Genomic DNA, 18,144 nt, shown 5'->3' on the forward strand with positions numbered 1-18,144 from the left:
ACTATTTCATGCACAGTTAGTTACATGAAATATAATATTCAATGGTTTAATGGGTTTTTAATTAGAAAAGAAATTATTAAGGTTTGTTTGAGATATATTCAATATAAAACCAAGTATTAACAAGTACAGCCTGATATTATAATCCATCCAGTGGACAGTCAGCCAGTGCAGTGATGATGTTTGCAGCTTGATTGGTGGATAGGACAACTTGAACATGTCCAGTCAGTGGGAGGAAAGCGTGGTGGTCAGGGTGGAAGGCAGGATGTGGATCATGTGCAGGAATAGGGGCTTATCACACCATAATCAGCTGACAACAGTCAAAGAAGTTGACAACAAAGAAGGAGGAAGCGAGAAAAAGAGCTGCAACAAAAAGCATGAATAAAATGACAATCTTGCAGCTCTAAGTCAGAGGCCATCTAGTGACTGGGTATAGAAAGACAGGTAAAAGGCTGTTTACTGAAGAGCCACCGTCCCAATCTGGCTTTGTTTCTGGCTTCAGTCTCCAATTCAACCACAGAGAGGTGGAGCTGGACTCTTTGTCTCTGCAGTGTTAGCACACCCAGGAAAGGAATCGTGACAAGATTACAGAGAAAGTTTTTGTCAGCCTGAAGTGCTTCACATGTAAAATAGCTGAGAAAAACACCAACACCAACAGAGAGCTCTGACTGGAGAAACAAGTAGACAAGTGATTCCTGCACACTTTGATGTTCAATAAAGAGTTACTGGAAAACACATTGAGGTCCTTAGACAACATATCACACTGAACAGAAAATGAATAAACATTTAATACAGTTCATTTTCATCCATATGTTACCAATCTTACAGTCAGTTTACAGGCTCATATCCAGATGTGCATGTCAGTCTACACAACCCCTGTAGTCTTTCAGGTTGAAGGAGTGCTTACAGTCAGAAACAGATATGTTCCATATATGACTTACTAAAATCCACATATTCGCATCAATGATCCATGAAGTACGATGATTTTTTTCAAACCAATAACAGATGTGACTGAAAAATGATGCCAACACATTTTAAACATCATTAAAAGGCATTTTTGAAACACTTTAACCTCCTAAGACCCGAACTCTTCCACAGCATGCATTTTTAATTTCTCTTTGATATTTGGGCTGATTGGGGCCCGATGAATGTAAAAACAAAGAATTACCAGATTTTTTTTTTTTTTTTTTACCTTATTTTTGTTTTTAAGAAAAATAAGAGCCACATATGAGGATATTCGTTTAAAATTTCGACAGAACAGTAGCAGCATAATGTCCTCGTAAGTGGATATCAGGCCCTTGTAGAGCAAAATTGAGTATTTTGGTCTAAATAACCCAAAATGTGATGTCCACATATGGGGACACCAGGAGGTTAAAGAGGACCTATTATGCTTGTACATGAATGAACACCTCAAGCTTCAGACTGCTCTAAAACCTTAGTTTCACTGAGTTTTTTCCAATATCGGCTCCATCTACTGATATCCTCAGAACCCAATTCTCTCCTGTTGTTCTCAAACCTTTGGTTTAGGACAAGCAGCCAATCAGAAGAAAGCTTGCATAAGAGGAGAGGAGCTAAAGTGGCTTGTTTCAGACAGAGGACGATCTGCAGCAAGGCTCAATGTAGGATAAATAAAGACTAGTTTGATCAGCATGAGTCAAAGAATAAATATAAGCAGCTGGAAATGAGCCTGAATGTTCCACTTTAAGCAGCTGTTGATAATGTCGTACAACTGGAAAACCATCAGCAGATGCAGTCACGCGTATCACATGCAGGCAAAAGCCCAGCTTGTAAGAAAAGGTTTCCATATTGAGCCACGTAAGTATACAGTGACAGTAGCTTAATTCACTGATTACAGTAAATAATCTTTAGAACCTTCCCTTGGATGTGATTTATAAAGCGTTGAGAAGCAGAATGAGAAATGGCACCAAGCTTCTTTCTGTTAAAGAAGTTAAAACAAAAATCCAATGTTCCTGTGATCACATGGTAAAACAGTCAAACACGTACAGTTCAGACATTAAAAACATCTGGAATGATTCCTCTGTATCCTCGACTTGAGATCTAAGAAAGGCCCTTAATTCCAATCTCGTTTTCATAGAAAATCCCATAAATCACCTGTTTAATGTCAGTCTCTCACACTGCTCGCCTCCATCAGCAGAGTTAAAAAACAATACATTGGCAAAAATTATGTCAGCATTAGTGCAAGTCTTACATTTTTAAAAAACTGCATCAAGTGTTACAATCTCTCAAAGTGAACGTGATAACACGTCACAGTAACGCGACTCTCCGGTCAGAGCACATCTCCGGGCACAGTCCTCCGCACATGTAACACTTCCCTCGTCAACGTCCCTTCTTTAAAAAAAAGAAAAAAAGAACTGCGACTTTCCGAACAGGTGTAGCTCATTCACCCCGCTTCAGTCCATTTAAATTTAGTAGAAATATTAAAAACATGGAGAGATCGGTATTGGTACCTTTCATCACTTTAAAACAGTCTGAGCTCGCCAGCAGACGGCCACAGACTCGTGTTCAGACGGGGCTTGAGGAGAAAGGGGGCAGTTCGGGACATCAGGACTCATGTGGTAAAGCGTCAAAGAAAAGCTCCCGACAGAGCCGAGCTGTGTCCTCTGGAGAGTAGACCGTGAAGCCGATGGTCCGTGGGTCGTTGAAAATTTCATAGTCGTTTCCTCCCTGCAGAGAGAAAAGAAAAACCATTAGATTAGTGCCGCCTGGTTTGGCTTGTTTTGTTCTCTCTGAGCAAAACAAACCATAAAAAACAGATAAAGCTTCATTTGGCTGAGGCCTGATTATTCTGGGACCGTTGGACTGAGATTGCAAAACAACTGAATGGACACTTAACAAGCAGGAGTCTTTCCAGGGTTTCCCAGAAGTGCAGCTGTTTCTCTTCACATCTACACCCTTTTACATCCTCATAGAAAAACTAAGTTATACGTCTCCACGTTATTTCTGTCAAATATGGTAAAAATGAATTTTGATCAAAACTTATCAAACTGATTCAAAGAGAGATTTTGGTCCAAATCAACATGATAGCATCAGACAGTTGCTGAAAATTTGTCAGATGGTACGAGGGATGAACATAGTCAGATAGGCTGATGTGTTTAAATGATGCTCATTGGTACACACACCATTACACCACCAGCCGGCAGGATGGATTTCATGCTGTTTACAACAAATCTTCTGCTTCTGTAGCCCGCTTGATATTTTCTATTTTTCTGTGTAAACGCTCACGTTAGGCCATCTGACATCAACAACGACGGCACGTTCAAAGTCACTTCTTCCCCATTCTGACCTGTACCTAATGAAGTGGCCAGTACATGTAGAATCTAATGCTATTAATCCAGGAAGTCACTTTGTCTAATTTCTGCACTTCTTCTAGATATGCAATTGCTCATAAATGAAAACATCTAGGAAAAACATAAACAGGCTTACTGAAACTGCAAAACTCCTTGGTGCCAATTAAACATCTCATGTAAAAGTGAAAGCAAGTCAGATTTAAACCTTTAGACCAGCATTCTTTCTAATGGCCAGAAGGGGGAGGACTTCTCTGTTAGCTAAAACAAGTCGGACTGGATAGAAATCATAAACACTTCCCTAGGAAGTTATAGTTTCAAGTCATTTTTAATAGAATAAACATTCATTTTATAAATTATGGTCATCATAGGAAAACAAGAGGTACAACAAGGCCTTACTTAGAGAGTGGTTACACTGTGGCTGATGAGTTGTGACCATGTGAAGAGTTTTTCACAATTGTCTTCAACATGCCAAAGCACAAAATATGAAAAATGAAAGCCTGACTGGCCAATCAATGAGCTATTTCACAATCACATACAGTTGGGGTGTTGTAGTCTCCAGAACATTCCTGCTTTTTAACCGTTTATGACTGAACTTACATCTGAGGTCTCATTGCCAAAAAAGTAGATGGCATCCAAGCCTTCCCTCTCCAGCACCTCTAAACAGAGTCTCTTGTCCCAGCCCTCTGGGAAAATGTCAAAGCTGATGAGGCCACCTAAGAGGAGATAATGACAAGAAACATGGCTGTCATTATAATGACTCAGACTTTAAATGTACACTGTGTGTTTTGCGAATGATAGCTTCAAAGAATAGCTTGTATTATAAAGTAAAAAAAAAATTCTTTTGGCTTCTTACTGACAACATACAGCAGTGTTTTTCTAGGAACTTTGTTGGCAGAGAAAACAGCATACTAGGAAAAGGAATGTGTCCCCAAAACACACTTGTGTACGTCAATCTTTGTCGAAACAGCGCTGAGCACTTTTCTGTGTTTAAAGAGTCACAGAAAAGGGAGCAGAGATATTATCATGGCTGCAGGGTGATTTATGTTGCAGCTCAAGTTTTTTTTTAAACTCTAAATGTAACAGAAGAAGCTCTGTCGTTGCTCTGTGCTGACTTGAATGACCCCGGTGACATTTAAACTGTGAAATGTGGGTGAAACATCTCGCTCGGAGGCCTTTAGCAGGACCTCTTTCTCTCTTTCCCCCATCATACCTTACATTTTTTTGCCATCTTGTCTTTCAGTTAAAGCCTTTAGAGCTCAAAAACAACAACAAAAGCCGAGAAGCTTCCAACCAATCAGAGCGCTATTTCCCTCACACACCCTCCACACGCCTCTGTCCTAAACACCTTCAACCTCAGACTTTAAACATGGCAGTTCTTCAGTCACATCTGTAATCAACCCACCCCAACCCTCGACATGCATTCTTCACCCTCATCAACTGCCCCCAGATGACTGCTGACACTGCACAGATGTACACATCTGACCTTTATCAAAACTTACTCAACCGCTTCAGCTAAATAGTTATACATCCACCTCTTAATCGCCTTCCTCATATAAACAGAGCCTTCTTTAAACTACAGGCATTATTTAATTGAAGAACACACAGGGTGTCGTTTACCTCGTGTCAAATGTTTGTGTGCACAGTGTCCCTTACATTCTGTACTCTCAATGCAGATTGGATAGAGTGTCACTCAGTTATATAACTCCTATCGCAGAGATCAGCTTATATCAGCAGCCATTCGCAGGAAGATAAACTCTGAGCAAAACAAACTAATAAATCACCACCGCTGCACATCCTCTGGATTGACTGACCTGTTTCTTTAGGTGTCATTAATAAAACACACACAGCTGCTTTAAACAAAAGAGAATACAAGTATATGCTCAGCAGAGATGGGCAGTAACGCGTAATCCGATTACTTTTTTCAAGTAACGAGTAAAGTAAGGGATTACTATTGCAAAAACGGTAATTAGATTACCGTTACTTTCCCGTAGGAACGCTGCGTTACTGCGTTACTAAAACCGTGATTTTTTTTGTGAGAATGTCTCACGACAGTGACGTAAGCGAGTGCGACGTTCGTGACAACAGTTGTGTGCAGATCAACAATGGATCATATATCGAGTGCGGGAGAGAGTATGAGCGTGCAGCGTTTAAAGCTTGGAAGTACTGACCTTACTTTGAGTTTGATTCCATAAAAAGCGACAAAAACATTAGTGTCCATCGTGCGTGGGAAGAAAACTTGTTTTTACAGCGAAAAAACACCCCTAAACTTCCAAGCAAGCGCCGAGTGCGCTACGACGTAATGGGAAACTCACAGAGAAACTCGCAGATTCTTCAACTGACCGCCGCGGCACACCTGCACCAGGGTAAACCTCCGCCTACCCCACTCCTGCTTTACAGGTGAAAATAGAGCAACAGGACCGCTAGTCTTTGACTTTATTTATTTTCTGCTGTGTTTTACTTGCATCTATTTGAAAGACTGAGTGTAAACACACACAAAAAAAAATATTTTATGTGCTGGAATGTGCAGAAAATAGGTTTAAATGTTAAACAAATTTCTTCAAGTCAGAGAATGTTGCATATAATTTAATTTTTGCTTGATGCATAAAGTTAAAAGATTAAAACTAATAAAACAAGTTTTAAAAAGAGACTTTTCCATTTGATTACATTTTGTATGATGGATTATGTAGAAAAAGTAGAATTGGGCTGAAAGATCTATCGCTTTATCACCTCTTCAGGTTGTAAATCGTGTTTTTAAAAAGTAACTAAGTAACTAAGTAATTAATTATTTTTGAAAATAAGTAATCAGTAAAGTAACGGGATTACTTATTTGGGGAAGTATGTTGGTCAGTGTTGGTCAAGTTACTTGAAAAAAGTAACTTGACCAACACTGATGCTCAGTATCTTTCTATTCATTTATCTGGGGAAGTAAGATCTAATCCCTTCTTTTGCTGCTACATGTCGAGGATGTTCACAAGCAGGTTTGCCGTGGGTAAACAAGGCCAGCTGTCTCGCATGTGGGCAGCCTTCATGCATCACCAGCTGAAGTTCACACCTCATGGAGCACGTAAGCAAACATCAAGTACTTGATTCACCTTCCCTGACACACTTTAATAAAGCAAGACAGGGAACAGCGAGTGTGTAATAGTTAACCGAGGCCTCAGATCAACAGTACAAGGTCCAAGACACTGCATACAGGTGGGAGACAGAGGGGCCTCTTTGTAAACTGAGATAAGATACAGCAGGCAGATAGATGTGGTTTGTCATTAAACTACATGGTATTGAGCTGAATACTGACTTAACTGAACATGAAAACAACATAAAAACAAAGGCGGTCTTACTGGTCTGACAAACCAGAAGAGTGAGTCGCTTAAAATAGTTCAAAGCCTGAAAGAACCAGTGTTAGGCTGATGATGGTGAACTGATTTGGCTGGTTCAGGTATGAAATAATAGCTGATGTTTTGATGATAACTGAAGTGATTACCAAGACAAATAAATTACAATCAGAGTGATAAAGTATCAGTTGCATACTATTTTAATCATCGCTTCAAGAGGTGTGTCCCAGTAATGTCAGCTTTCTTGCATGAAGATTTACAGAGAGCTTTATTATATTTATCAGTGGGTGTGAAGATGCTTTCAGTTTAAACTCTCTCACCTTTAGTAAACCGTAGTCCTTTTCCAGCAAACTCCTTTTTCAGAGCAGCAACAAATTTCTCTCTGATCTTCTCTCTCTGTGGAGGGAATGACAACCCAGTTAGCTCGATGGCAAAAACGAAGTAAAAGTGCTTTTGCAATGTAAAAGTTCGTCAAGTTCACAGAAACCGCTGCAGTAGCCATGTCATTTTCTCTATGAATACAGCAGAGAATGCAGGAATTTAAATGTTAGCAGGTAACTGAAGAGTTAACCTTCGACTTCCTCCATATCGCCTGTGTCTGTGAGCCATCAATGGGCAGCTTGTTAAGCGGTCCTGAACGCTCGCCATTGTTTAACGTCCTTTGTCTTTGTAACCGAGACAGTAACACGACTTGCTGTAACTCTCAGTGACTGATATTTGATATTTAATTTTAAGGTTCATATGTCAGGACATAATAAAATCAATCATCTGGTCCTTCAGCTTCTAAAATTATTTAAATCTAAAACTAAATCAAATGCAGTGTGTGGAAAAACTTCGTGCACCCCATGAGTCAGTAGATTGTAGAAACACCTTTAGCAGCAATAACTCGAAGAGCTGTGGAGGAATTCAGTCCGACTCGTTTTTGCAACATTGATTCAGTTCATTGCGATTTGTGGATATTTGTTTATGCACAGCTCTCTTAGAGTCCCACCACTGCATTTTAATCAAATTGAAGCCTGGGCTTTGATTGCAACACCTTCATTCTTTTCTCTTTCAGACGTTCTGTTGTAGATTTGCTGATGTGCTTGGGATCGTTGCCCTGTTGCATGACCCAATTTGGACCAAGCTTTAGCTTTTAAACAGATGGCTTCGCATTTGAGTCTAGAATACTTTGGTATACAGAGGAGTTAACGGTGAACTCAATATCCTGTGAGTGTAAATCAAAGCTTAATTATCACTGTGCTTGGTAGAAGGATCAGCAGACAGCCAGAGATTGTTTTTTAGACTTAAGGAGGTTGCTGTCCTATTTTTACTCATGCAGAAATACTGATCCCTTATGTTGATCTGAATTAGCAGAGAGCTTTGTCAAGGTAAGCGTGTTCAGTGTTGGATGAGTTTTCAGTTCAGCTGATTAAATGCGAGTTTGCTCGGTTAATGTTATCTCTAGAAAGCAGTGCATGTTCACAGTATTCAGTCTTGTTCACAGGTATTCCCAGAATGTCTTAATTTAATTTATAAAATATAAATATTTACCTGTCCTTGTATCCTTATCAGTACAATATTGCCACACAAATTATCATAATGCTATGCTTTATCGATTTCTTCCACCGCCCCTAGTGTTTAATGGTTGGTCTAAGGTGTTCATGCTGATATGCTGTGTTTCGTTTTGGCCAAACATCTTAATCTTGGTCTCGTCTGTCAAAAGGACTTTGTCCCGGAAGTCAGATGTTATTCAGATGTTTTTTTTACAATGTTTTGTTGCTTTTTCACCCTTTTTTTGTAGCAAAGAAATGGCAGCTTAACTGCACTGCATAAGTTTTGCTGTTACTAAAATGCCTGCAGGGACAATAAATAAATACATGGTGTTTGCTTCTGAATAAAGTACTTCTGCCAATGAAGTTTACCTTGTCGATTTCAGAAAATTCAATTCGTTCCTCTGCCGTGCAGCTCCGACCGATGGGGGAGATGTTGATCATTCCGTTCCTGAACTCAATAAATGTACCCCTGCGGCAGAAAGGCATCGTCAGGATATAATACTTGAGTTTAAACATAATGTTATAGCTTCATATTTGATGAGAAATCACAACACAATTGTGTTTTCTTGCTTCAGTGCCTCAGGTCATTGCTAAAATACCTCACATTCCTGAAAAGCTGGAATTCAGGTTTGTCTTTCTGCCTTAGGTTAAAATAGCTTGTAGCCTAATTCTTGTGAGCTCTTTTTACCATCTCACCTTTTCTTTGGCAGTTTGATAAGTCCCATGTAACTGAGGCAGAAGTTGATCAGGTCCTGCAGCAGCTCCTCCCCGATCTGGTTTTGAATGGCCTGCAGGGATTAAAATACACGAAAAGACCAGGGTAAACAAATGGAGTAAAACTAAGTTTTACAACATGGTTTATGACAGCAAATTACTTTCTTTATGCTTTTGTGCAATCTTCCTTTCATTACAATTCTACTTGTATTCTTGTTACTGTTATTTTTTGAATCAGGACATAAAAACGTGTATCTGAGTATAGGAGGACTTACATGTTTTGAGAGGAGTTTCCCATCTTTGTACTGCACTGTCCCATTTTCAGCAAACACATAATCAAACTTGTGTATCACTGCAAGAAAAGAGACGGGTCAAATGTACCTAAATGTGCTCATCTATTTCTCTTTAACCTACATACTAAATTTGGAGCAGCTCCTTCGCTAATCGGAAGACATAGCTGCTATATTTACCCAGCAGCAGATTAAAGTGTATGTAACGCTGGCTACACGAGTTTAATCCTCCTGACTTTCACACTCACTCTGCACTAAGACAATGATGAGGAAGCTCTGTAGCTGAGCCTGTGTTAAAGCTGCTTTTATAACTTTAACAGAGGCAAAAGCCAGTAAAACAAAAGCATGCAGAACTGCATAAAAACATGTTAGTTACAACAGCTGTATCAAATTTCAAATACGCAACGTTAATATTACCTGTGACATTGTAACACAAAGTAAGTGAAGGTTCACCTTTGGCACACTTGGCAGGGTAAATGAAACTGCCGAGCTCTTTTTAAGCACAATGCAGCTGCATTCCAGCGGTAACCTCATATTGACTGACAGACAGGTTATCAGCCTGCCTGCAGCAGCTGGGCGTGAACTCAGCTGAGAGGCTGCTGGTGCAATGCCCGTGTTACAATTGTGTGCTTTGGCTGCTGGTTTGGGGAATCACAAGATCATAAAGTGAAGTGAACATACATGCAACACACATGAAGTTAATGACTGGCCGAACCAGCTTGCGCTGTTATTTATTTATGGCAGGTCTCGCGTTTAGAAGGAAGCTTGCTTTAGTTTAATTTGCGGCTTAAATACAAAATTATTTCCAGAATTAATCATAACCTCAGCTCTACTCCCTGCAGCCTGTGTCAGGGCATGTTGGGTGATGGAGCTTGCTGAATCACAAGCGTCTGTGGCTGAGACAGGAAGAGATCTCCTCACCATCATCTCCCTCCCCAAGCTGCTCTGCAATCTTCGAGTAGTCCGACCCTCCCACGATGCCGATCTTCACCTTCTTACGCAGAGTCTGGAAGAACTCATCCAGCTCTGGGTCGATTTTCTACAAACAGGAAAAACACACTTTAATTATCACTTTATGTTTTAATGACACAAACACACCTAAACAGACACACATATCGTCATCAACAACAAGCTCTCTATCTTGCAAAGAGGTGTAGTGTCATTTATTTGGAGCAGATTTAAAGTTTCCCAATGTAAGGAGGAAAACTCCCCGAACTGCACTCAAAGGAGACCACATTATGCAATATCCGGGCACTGACGCGTCCTGCACACACGCACACTCACACACACACCAGTGATCCTGCATGAAACTGAGCATAGAAAGTCAAAGACAAAAGAACAAGAGAGTGTGCATAAATCAGACGCTCCAGATACAAAAATCAAAGGCTCTATTAAACCTTAGATAACTGGTAACAAAAATGGTTATTTTAAATTTCCTGCAATAAGCCAGCTGAGCAATGCATTCTCAGTTATTCTGCACAGCAACATGTGTACCTTACTGAGAGGCTTTGCATGCAGCTGCATGGCGAAGCCTGTCTTCAGTACCTTATGATAGAAGGACTTTCTGATGCACAGTTGATGTTGTGAAAGGTTAAAAACTTGGTAATTAAATTGTAAAAAACACCTCAAATAATAAATACAGGTTTGAATTCACATTGGATTGAAACCTCCTGGTTGACAGTTATGAGTTTATTGCATCTTAAAGTGCATAGTGTCGCCCTACACTTTTTTTCTCCGAGATGCAACTATTACATCACAGCCCTGTGATTGGTCAGTTGCAGAGATCGCCATGGAGCACCATTAATATAACACTGAAGATATACACCCATGTGCATCCCCGCAGACCCGTACCTGGGTATGTGTATAGGAGGAGCAAGGAGTGCAAAAGGAAAGTAAACACTGTGAGAAAGAGCACGTGAAGTCATCAGGACACCGTGTTCTCTACAGTAAGGTGCCTCTCATCAGAGGTCAATGATGAGGGCAGAAGAGGAGAGAGCTGTCATGAAATCTGATCATAACAATAATAATAAGATTATCGATGGGAAGCGAGCTCACCTCTCTCGGTGGTGTCAGAGTGCCGTCCACATCAAACAGGCAGAGGACGTTTCTGTCCGGAGAGAAGCCCTGTGCTTTCTCCATGTCTTCTGCTCCCTCACTGTTCTTATCTAGAAATGTTCAGCAGAAATGCTACTGCAAGGTCCACTCTCGTGTAAAGAGGCGCATAAAAATATCTAATTTACATAATGGAGAAAAAAATGCATCCGCTATCAGCTGCAGTGCAAAAACCAACAAAATAAAATATAAAATGAGCTTCCAGCTTTATAAATAAGGATGGTTATCTCTCTCAGTGCGAGGCTCTTCTCTCCCTTATCTTTCTTCTGAGCCGCAGTCCTGCTGGTTTGTTTTGGGTCCGCTTGGCTCAGTGAAGCAGCTCTGCTCACACTTCAACACACGCTGCGTGCCGTACGTGTTGGATTTTTCTGTTTCTGTTCTGCAGCGCTCATTAAATCACCAGCCAATCACAGCCAGGGGACATACGTGACGTCAGGAGGCGGGGCAGGTTAATTTACTCGCCATTCAATGGCCGACGGCCTTTCACCTACAAGCGATGAGCAGGAGCTAGGAGTGGTTGGAATAAGGAGGGTGCTGTACGTTTGACACTGAGTAAAGCTTTGTTTATGAATGAGAAGAGTCTGAATAACAGTGTAATTGCGGAAGCCCAGGTTCAGCAGGATATCATATGATGCAGGTTTTTCTAGAAAAGTAAGCCACAGTATTTCTAAAATAGATCCAGATGAATTAATTCTCAAGTTCCTCCAGAGTTTTGTGTTTTTGCAGTGAGTCAGAATTATGATCCAGGGACTTTTTCCACAATGCAGCTATAGCTCTTCCTGTTTCTTCTCAATGTATTAGCATGCATTTAAAATTTATCTTTGGAATAGAAATTTAAGGCTTTCCATATTAGATCTTTGCATTCTATTTTCTAATTATTATTATTATTATTTATTATTATTATTTTTTTACCAGGGATAATGTACATTAATAAACATTTCTGTAAATTAGCCACAGGTTAGTTTAAACTAAATTTCATCTGTAGTTCATGGCTACATATTTAAAGCACCTAATCAGTGAAGAATGTATGTAACAAGATTTTCAAAGTTAAGTAAGCTGTACTTTTGTAAAATTTTCTAAAACATTTTCAGTGTTCTAGTATATAGAGACTGAAGCCAGACTGTGACCATGTAGTAATACAATAATTAATATTGTAATAAAAATGTGTTAATTCTGTTCTTATAACCCTATAATAGCAAAAAGCATTTTCTTTATATTCATGTCCTCAGGCTTAAACCCTTAAACCCTGGATTTGATTTGGTCCTGGTCTCCTGACCATGGGCAGGTTTGCTGCATTTGTTGCAGTTATGTCTTTTTAAAAATTTGCACAATAGCCTCATTTTGCAGTTTTGCCTCTGTAAAAGACAAATTGGTCACTGTGAGTTCAGTATTTTCATCCTACTATAAAGCCAGTTCTTATATTTAAAATGATGTATTGGGGATGTGTCTAAAAATGTTAAATTAATTCATGCTCTGGACAGCTGGTTGTTTGTGGTCTTCCAAATACCCTTTTCCAAATGGGAAGTTGCAGAGTGCCCTCTGGTGGACAAACTATGCAACATCCGTCATAGCATAGTTGTAGGACAGGGACATTAGCCTCATTTTACATTGTGGTCCACTTTGATCTTACAGTTTTTTCTGAATGCTTAAACCCTAACTGTGATTCCTGTAACACAATCTCTAAAACTATTCAGACTTATAGCAAAACCACTCACTGAGTTTGCAAAACTAAAAGCACAAAAACTGCTTTGCACTCAGTTTGCAATTTTGTAACACACACTTTGCAAAACTGCAGGCACAATTCACTGCACAACACTCAATTACCAAATTTCCAACACACTCCTAGCAACAGTATACACATGTATGGCTATCATTAACACTAATTTGCCAACTGTCTGGCACACTTTCACATGTGAAAACTTTTTTAGATAATTCGTTCACTTTGCAATCAGCCTAAGCACTATAATACAGGTAAGCTGTGTGTGCGGAGTACAATGGAGGGAGCAGAAAGAGTGAGAAGTAGAGGAGGCCGAGGAAGAGGACGTGGAGGTGAAGAAGTAGGATGAAGAGGATGACAAGGACAAGGAGGATCGGACTTTACTTTAAAGACGGGAATTATTTTTTTGTGTGGACATTTCGAATAATGTGAGCTGTGTTAACCATCCTAAATAAGAAAGTTTCTGTGTTAACCTTTCATTGGTTTGCTGTATTGTGATGTTGGGCCCTTTTCCCGTAGCTAGAGTGGTTTTGAGAATTCACAACCTTGGGGAGTAACAGCCTGTTTTATTTGTTTTATTGGGGTTTCTTTAATTTTTTGAGTATTTTGGGGTTTTTCTTTCTGTTACTTGTGTTCTCCAGGGCCCCGTTAACGTTGGTGGACGGTCTAGGTTCACGAGGGCCAGTTGAACAAATAAAAGGGTTACACGTGATTTAAAAGTGACTGTAGTATGTTTCTGTCAAACCAGGTTGCTTTGGAATAGGGGCACCCAAGTTGTCTGGTTGGGTACGGGTATGTGGGGCTAGGCTGAGTTAATGGTTAGACAGCATAGTGCACTCCGGGCAGCCGTTGTTTGCAGGTTCAAGCCCTGGAGCCCTCCCCTACTGCACCAGCAACAGCCAGACAGCTAAAACCATTCTTACAGTAGTAAGTGTCCGGGTCAACTGTACTAGGGGAGGTCACAGACCCAGATCCCACTACCCCCTGGTCGTTCAAGGCAGCCCGTGCACTTCTATACCCCTACATAACAGGGCTAGTAGACCCTCACACTAGGTTTAAAAAGGGGAAGAAAGTGAGCCTCTAAAGCACTTTCAATTGTTGAGATTTGTTTATTATCTGTAAAATTGGTTGAGACTGTTAAGTTTTGGTGTAAAACAGAAAAGGGGAAATTCAAGCTTTTGCTCCCTGTATTAAATTTTTTGGAAGTTTTTTAACATGCAAAGTTTTCAAAAATTTTTTATTTTCTGTTGCTTTGAAATGGAGATTGTGTAAAGGGCCATCTTTACACAGCCTGCTCCTGGGGTCTTGATCATACAGTACAAACAAAATGTTCACGTTTCTCCAACGCTGTCTTCCCAAAAGTTTCACTGGATGGCCAGGAAGCGTTCACGATGTCTTCTCGGGCGCTTCTCGGGCGCTGATAATTGGCGTCTGTCTTGTATCAGTGACGGATGTAATGCGACATGACCATTCAAACAGCAGTCGCTTTCTAAAACATTAGATATGTATCGGATTCAGTACCACATACGAAAGTGACCCAGGTCGGATTTGAAAATATCGGATTTGTGCTGTTCACAATGTCATACCATGATCGGATATGGGTCGCATAGGGTCAAAGAAGTCAGATTTGATGTGCTTTCACCTGCAATGTGAACATAGCCTTAGAGCTTGTTCCTGTGCTCCCTTGATCAGTGCCTTTGTTCTGCCTTTCAGTCCAGCTTTGTCCAGCCACTGGTAGGATGTCAGTACGTCAGCCACTTTCTCTATCTGCCAATGGTACATACCGGCCGATCCTTTCTATGATGGTTCCTCTTCTTGCTCCTCTTCTTTCTCGTGTGTCTGCTATCTAAGGTATTCACTAAGCACGTGGTCGGTTGTGGCGAACTTCCTCATATACTCATTGATGTTTGTTGTCTCCTCCTGGCCTGTGGTTCTGACTCTCACCAGTCCTCAGCCTCCTTCCTTTTGCTTAGTGTGCAATCTCAAAGTGCTGGATTTGGGGTGAACGCTGACCCTGTGGGATTCCCAGGTAATTTTAGCTGTCCTCAATGTCTGCAAGATTGTCTTTTGGTAGTGCAGTCCCCTCAGTTGTGACTACCTTCCTGGACTACCAGCCGTTGTGGTCGTGCGATGAACTGCTGCCTTTGGTTGGCCACCCGCTGCTGCTGGGTGGTCAGCCACTGTGGCTGGGCATTCAGCCGCTGCTTTTGGAATTTCAGGCACTGGTTTTGGGCAGTCAGCCGCTGCTACTGGAAGGTCATTCGCTGGTGTTGGATGGTCAGGCGGCATTGTTGGGACTGTATGCCACTGCTCTAATATCTTGTTTATATTTTAAAGACCAAATTTCCAAATGCAGAATTTGCTTTAAACAGACTAAATTGTTCCCGTTTTGATCTAGATTTTGTATTATATATGATGCGATATTGTGTCCACCCACTAGTAATCTATCCCAGTTGAATTTTTGTGCATTTTCATAGTGTTTTTATGTTCATTTATCATAATGTCTGCTTCCTTGTTGCCCAGGTCACTCGGGAAACTAACTTTTTAAATCTCAGGGAATTTGTTTATCAAAAGAAATCATTGAAATTACCCAATGGGCAGAAATTACAACTGCGATAATGATGACTAGCTCCCCTATTTATCTGGAAAGTTTTTTTCCTAATATCATCACTTTAATTATGTAAATTTCCCCCTGAGACATTATGTCCTCTGTAGTTGACACAGATAAACAGAGAGGTGCGTTTTTTCCCTCAGTTCTTAAGAGGTTAATAATGTTAAATCATATACAAACACCAAAAGATTTTGGTTTAATCGAATATATAAAACAATATATGTGCGTCATTGAGTGTTGTAGTTTCCTAACTCCTTTACTCTGCAGTCTCTAAACAAAGGCCGTGTGAGACTACATTTTAATAGCGCCATATGTGATTTCAGTCAGTAGAGGGCACTGTTTACTGTTAACTTATTTGTAGTGGCTCAGCATACAGACAACTAATATTATACAATCATGAGTTAATTTACAACAGCAAGATGCACTCCAACAACACAAACCTTCACCAAGGCAACTCACTGTCGGGGCAGTACTTACTATTAGGGGAATAGTGCTGTATTTTGTATATTTTCATTGTGTTTTCTTTGATATTTTGAAACCTTTTTCATGTGAATATATACATGCATGACATTTATTTCATTCTTTAATAAAATTCATTTAAATGTTTAATAATAAATATTAAAAGTATGCATGAGAATTCTACATGTATTCAAACTGTTATGTATCTAAACACTGATAATCTGTTACTGTTGTGTACATAACAAAGTCATAATAAAATAAATGTTACCAAAACAAACAAAAGTTGCACAATTTTAAGCCTATTTTTAAAAGATAAAAGACATTTTATGAATGTTTCACCTTATTTAATCCTACAGAAGAGGTCAGAGATTCAAAGTAACAATATAATTAGAATCATTCCCTAAATGTCTGTATGTTGTCAATACAAATGTCAGTGAGAAACATAGATTTAACTAGCTATAGCAGTTTTTATCACTTTGACAGTCTATTGACTTTGAAGGAGAGGTCAGAGGTCAAATGTGACATGATATCTGAAATCTGCATATGGCCAGGGACTTGCAGGGGGTGTGAGCACCTGCCCATTTCCTGATGGGTGCCCCAAGTGCCCTTTTCATGAGGCATTTTTTTAAACTTTATTTTATTCTTTTTTTTTTATGTCTGTGTTTGTGTGTGGAGTCCTGCCTGTGCCCCTCAACAATAACATTTAACTATTATTCACAATTTTGCTAAATAAAATGATCTGGCTTGCATTAGTCACATGAAAACCATGAACCAAAGCTCACCTTTGGCAGCAGAGCGCGCTGGTGGAACAAGCTTGCAAAGCGCACGCTCGTTTTTTGCTGCCTGGGCGATGCGGAGCTGTAGGGGAAGCACCGTAATTAATTGGGAGTCGCAGACTGATGCAACAAAAACCAATAAGTAGGGTGTACAGCGTACACTATAGTCTATAACAACAGGAATATTAGGTTATTGTGTGCACGATGAAAGCTGTCTCGTGGCAACTGACGAATTGAAACAAATGAGCGTGCTGTGTGTGCAAAAGTGCGACAAAACATTACCTGTCCTTTTATTAAATGCTCAATTAGTGGTGGTCATTAGCTGCTAACTAACTGGGTAAGGGTTACAGGGGTCTTAGTCTGGCAACCGTTTTAGGGAACATATTTAGTTTTAAAGTAAGTTACAGGGCGTTCCCCTGCCTTTCTGGTATGCATATCCACATAATTATGGATTATTATAATTACGATATAAAAAACACAAACTGTAATTTAAAGAAAATACACTAAGAAACAGATTATATTACATTTATATTTCAAATATGACAAAAATGCAGATTTTTCAGCAGCAAAATTATTGTATCTCTACAGTTTAAATGTTTAATAGGCTTTCTGCCTGTACAGATAGTCAAACAGATTGAATCATCATAAATGCATTATTTTATATTTATTATTTATTTTTTAAATTCTTATCACTTAGCACTAAGAATGAATAATAAGGGAAGGATTCTGGATCAGCACCATGATACAAACTTGTGGCCATAGTATGTACAGTATTCTGGAGAAGGTATGAAATGTAACTGTATATGCATGTGTGTATGTGCGTGTGTGTTTTATGTGCATAGATTTTTTTTGTTACATTCTTACCCTACTATGACAGCCCCTTTCTTTTGCCCTACTAATACTCCGGTTTCAGTTTATTTCCCACATTTAAAAAAAAAAACCTGTTGTCTTATGGTTCCAAGAGCTGTCACCAGTCTTTGCATTTAATTGTTATCTCATTACATTTCTTTAATTAGTTACCCTCTCTCCTATGGACTTTTTAATGTCTACAGTCTCAGATCAACACAGCCCTGTCCTCCAGCATTATCAGCATCAGGAGCAGCAGTAACCCCTCAACAGCAACATTGTACCCCATCAGGTAAAACATAGGCTACGTTTGCTTTGCATTGTCCCCACCTGATTACAGTGATATAGTTTGATGCGTTTTCATATTAGATGACGAATATGGTTCTATGTGCCCTTTTTAACTTTGAGCACCTGCCTCTTCGGAAATCTCTGCATGGCCCTGCTCAG

The 18,144-nt window shown here is 39.8% G+C and overlaps 1 protein-coding gene across 1 annotated transcript; it reads right to left on the reverse strand.

Moving 5' to 3' along the window:
* Positions 1-1,302: 1,302 nt before the first annotated feature.
* On the reverse strand, positions 1,303-11,651 carry pmm1 (phosphomannomutase 1). Its single transcript, XM_026165640.1, has 8 exons — positions 11,232-11,651; positions 10,098-10,215; positions 9,162-9,238; positions 8,869-8,960; positions 8,542-8,641; positions 6,958-7,033; positions 3,903-4,018; positions 1,303-2,682 (listed from the first exon to the last, which is right to left on the reverse strand). Exons 1-8 carry the CDS (start codon positions 11,313-11,315, stop codon positions 2,560-2,562), a joined length of 786 nt encoding a protein of 261 aa, XP_026021425.1. The 5' UTR covers positions 11,316-11,651; the 3' UTR covers positions 1,303-2,559.
* Positions 11,652-18,144: the final 6,493 nt, after the last annotated feature.

Source organism: Astatotilapia calliptera, chromosome 4 (genome assembly GCF_900246225.1).
Source record: "Astatotilapia calliptera chromosome 4, fAstCal1.2, whole genome shotgun sequence".
Lineage (NCBI taxonomy): Eukaryota > Metazoa > Chordata > Actinopteri > Cichliformes > Cichlidae > Astatotilapia > Astatotilapia calliptera.

Bases quoted from the DNA above. Each gene is read 5' to 3' on its own strand.
- pmm1 (XM_026165640.1), bottom strand. From the start codon at position 11,315: ATGGAGAAAGCACAGGGCTTCTCTCCGGACAGAAACGTCCTCTGCCTG. The intron at 8,642-8,868 runs GTGAGATGGTAA...TTTCTGCCGCAG, and splicing joins ATCAAACTGCCAAAGAAAAG to GGGTACATTTATTGAGTTCA. The intron at 2,683-3,902 runs GTAAGTTCAGTC...TTCTCTCTGCAG, and splicing joins TTGGCAATGAGACCTCAGAT to GGAGGAAACGACTATGAAAT.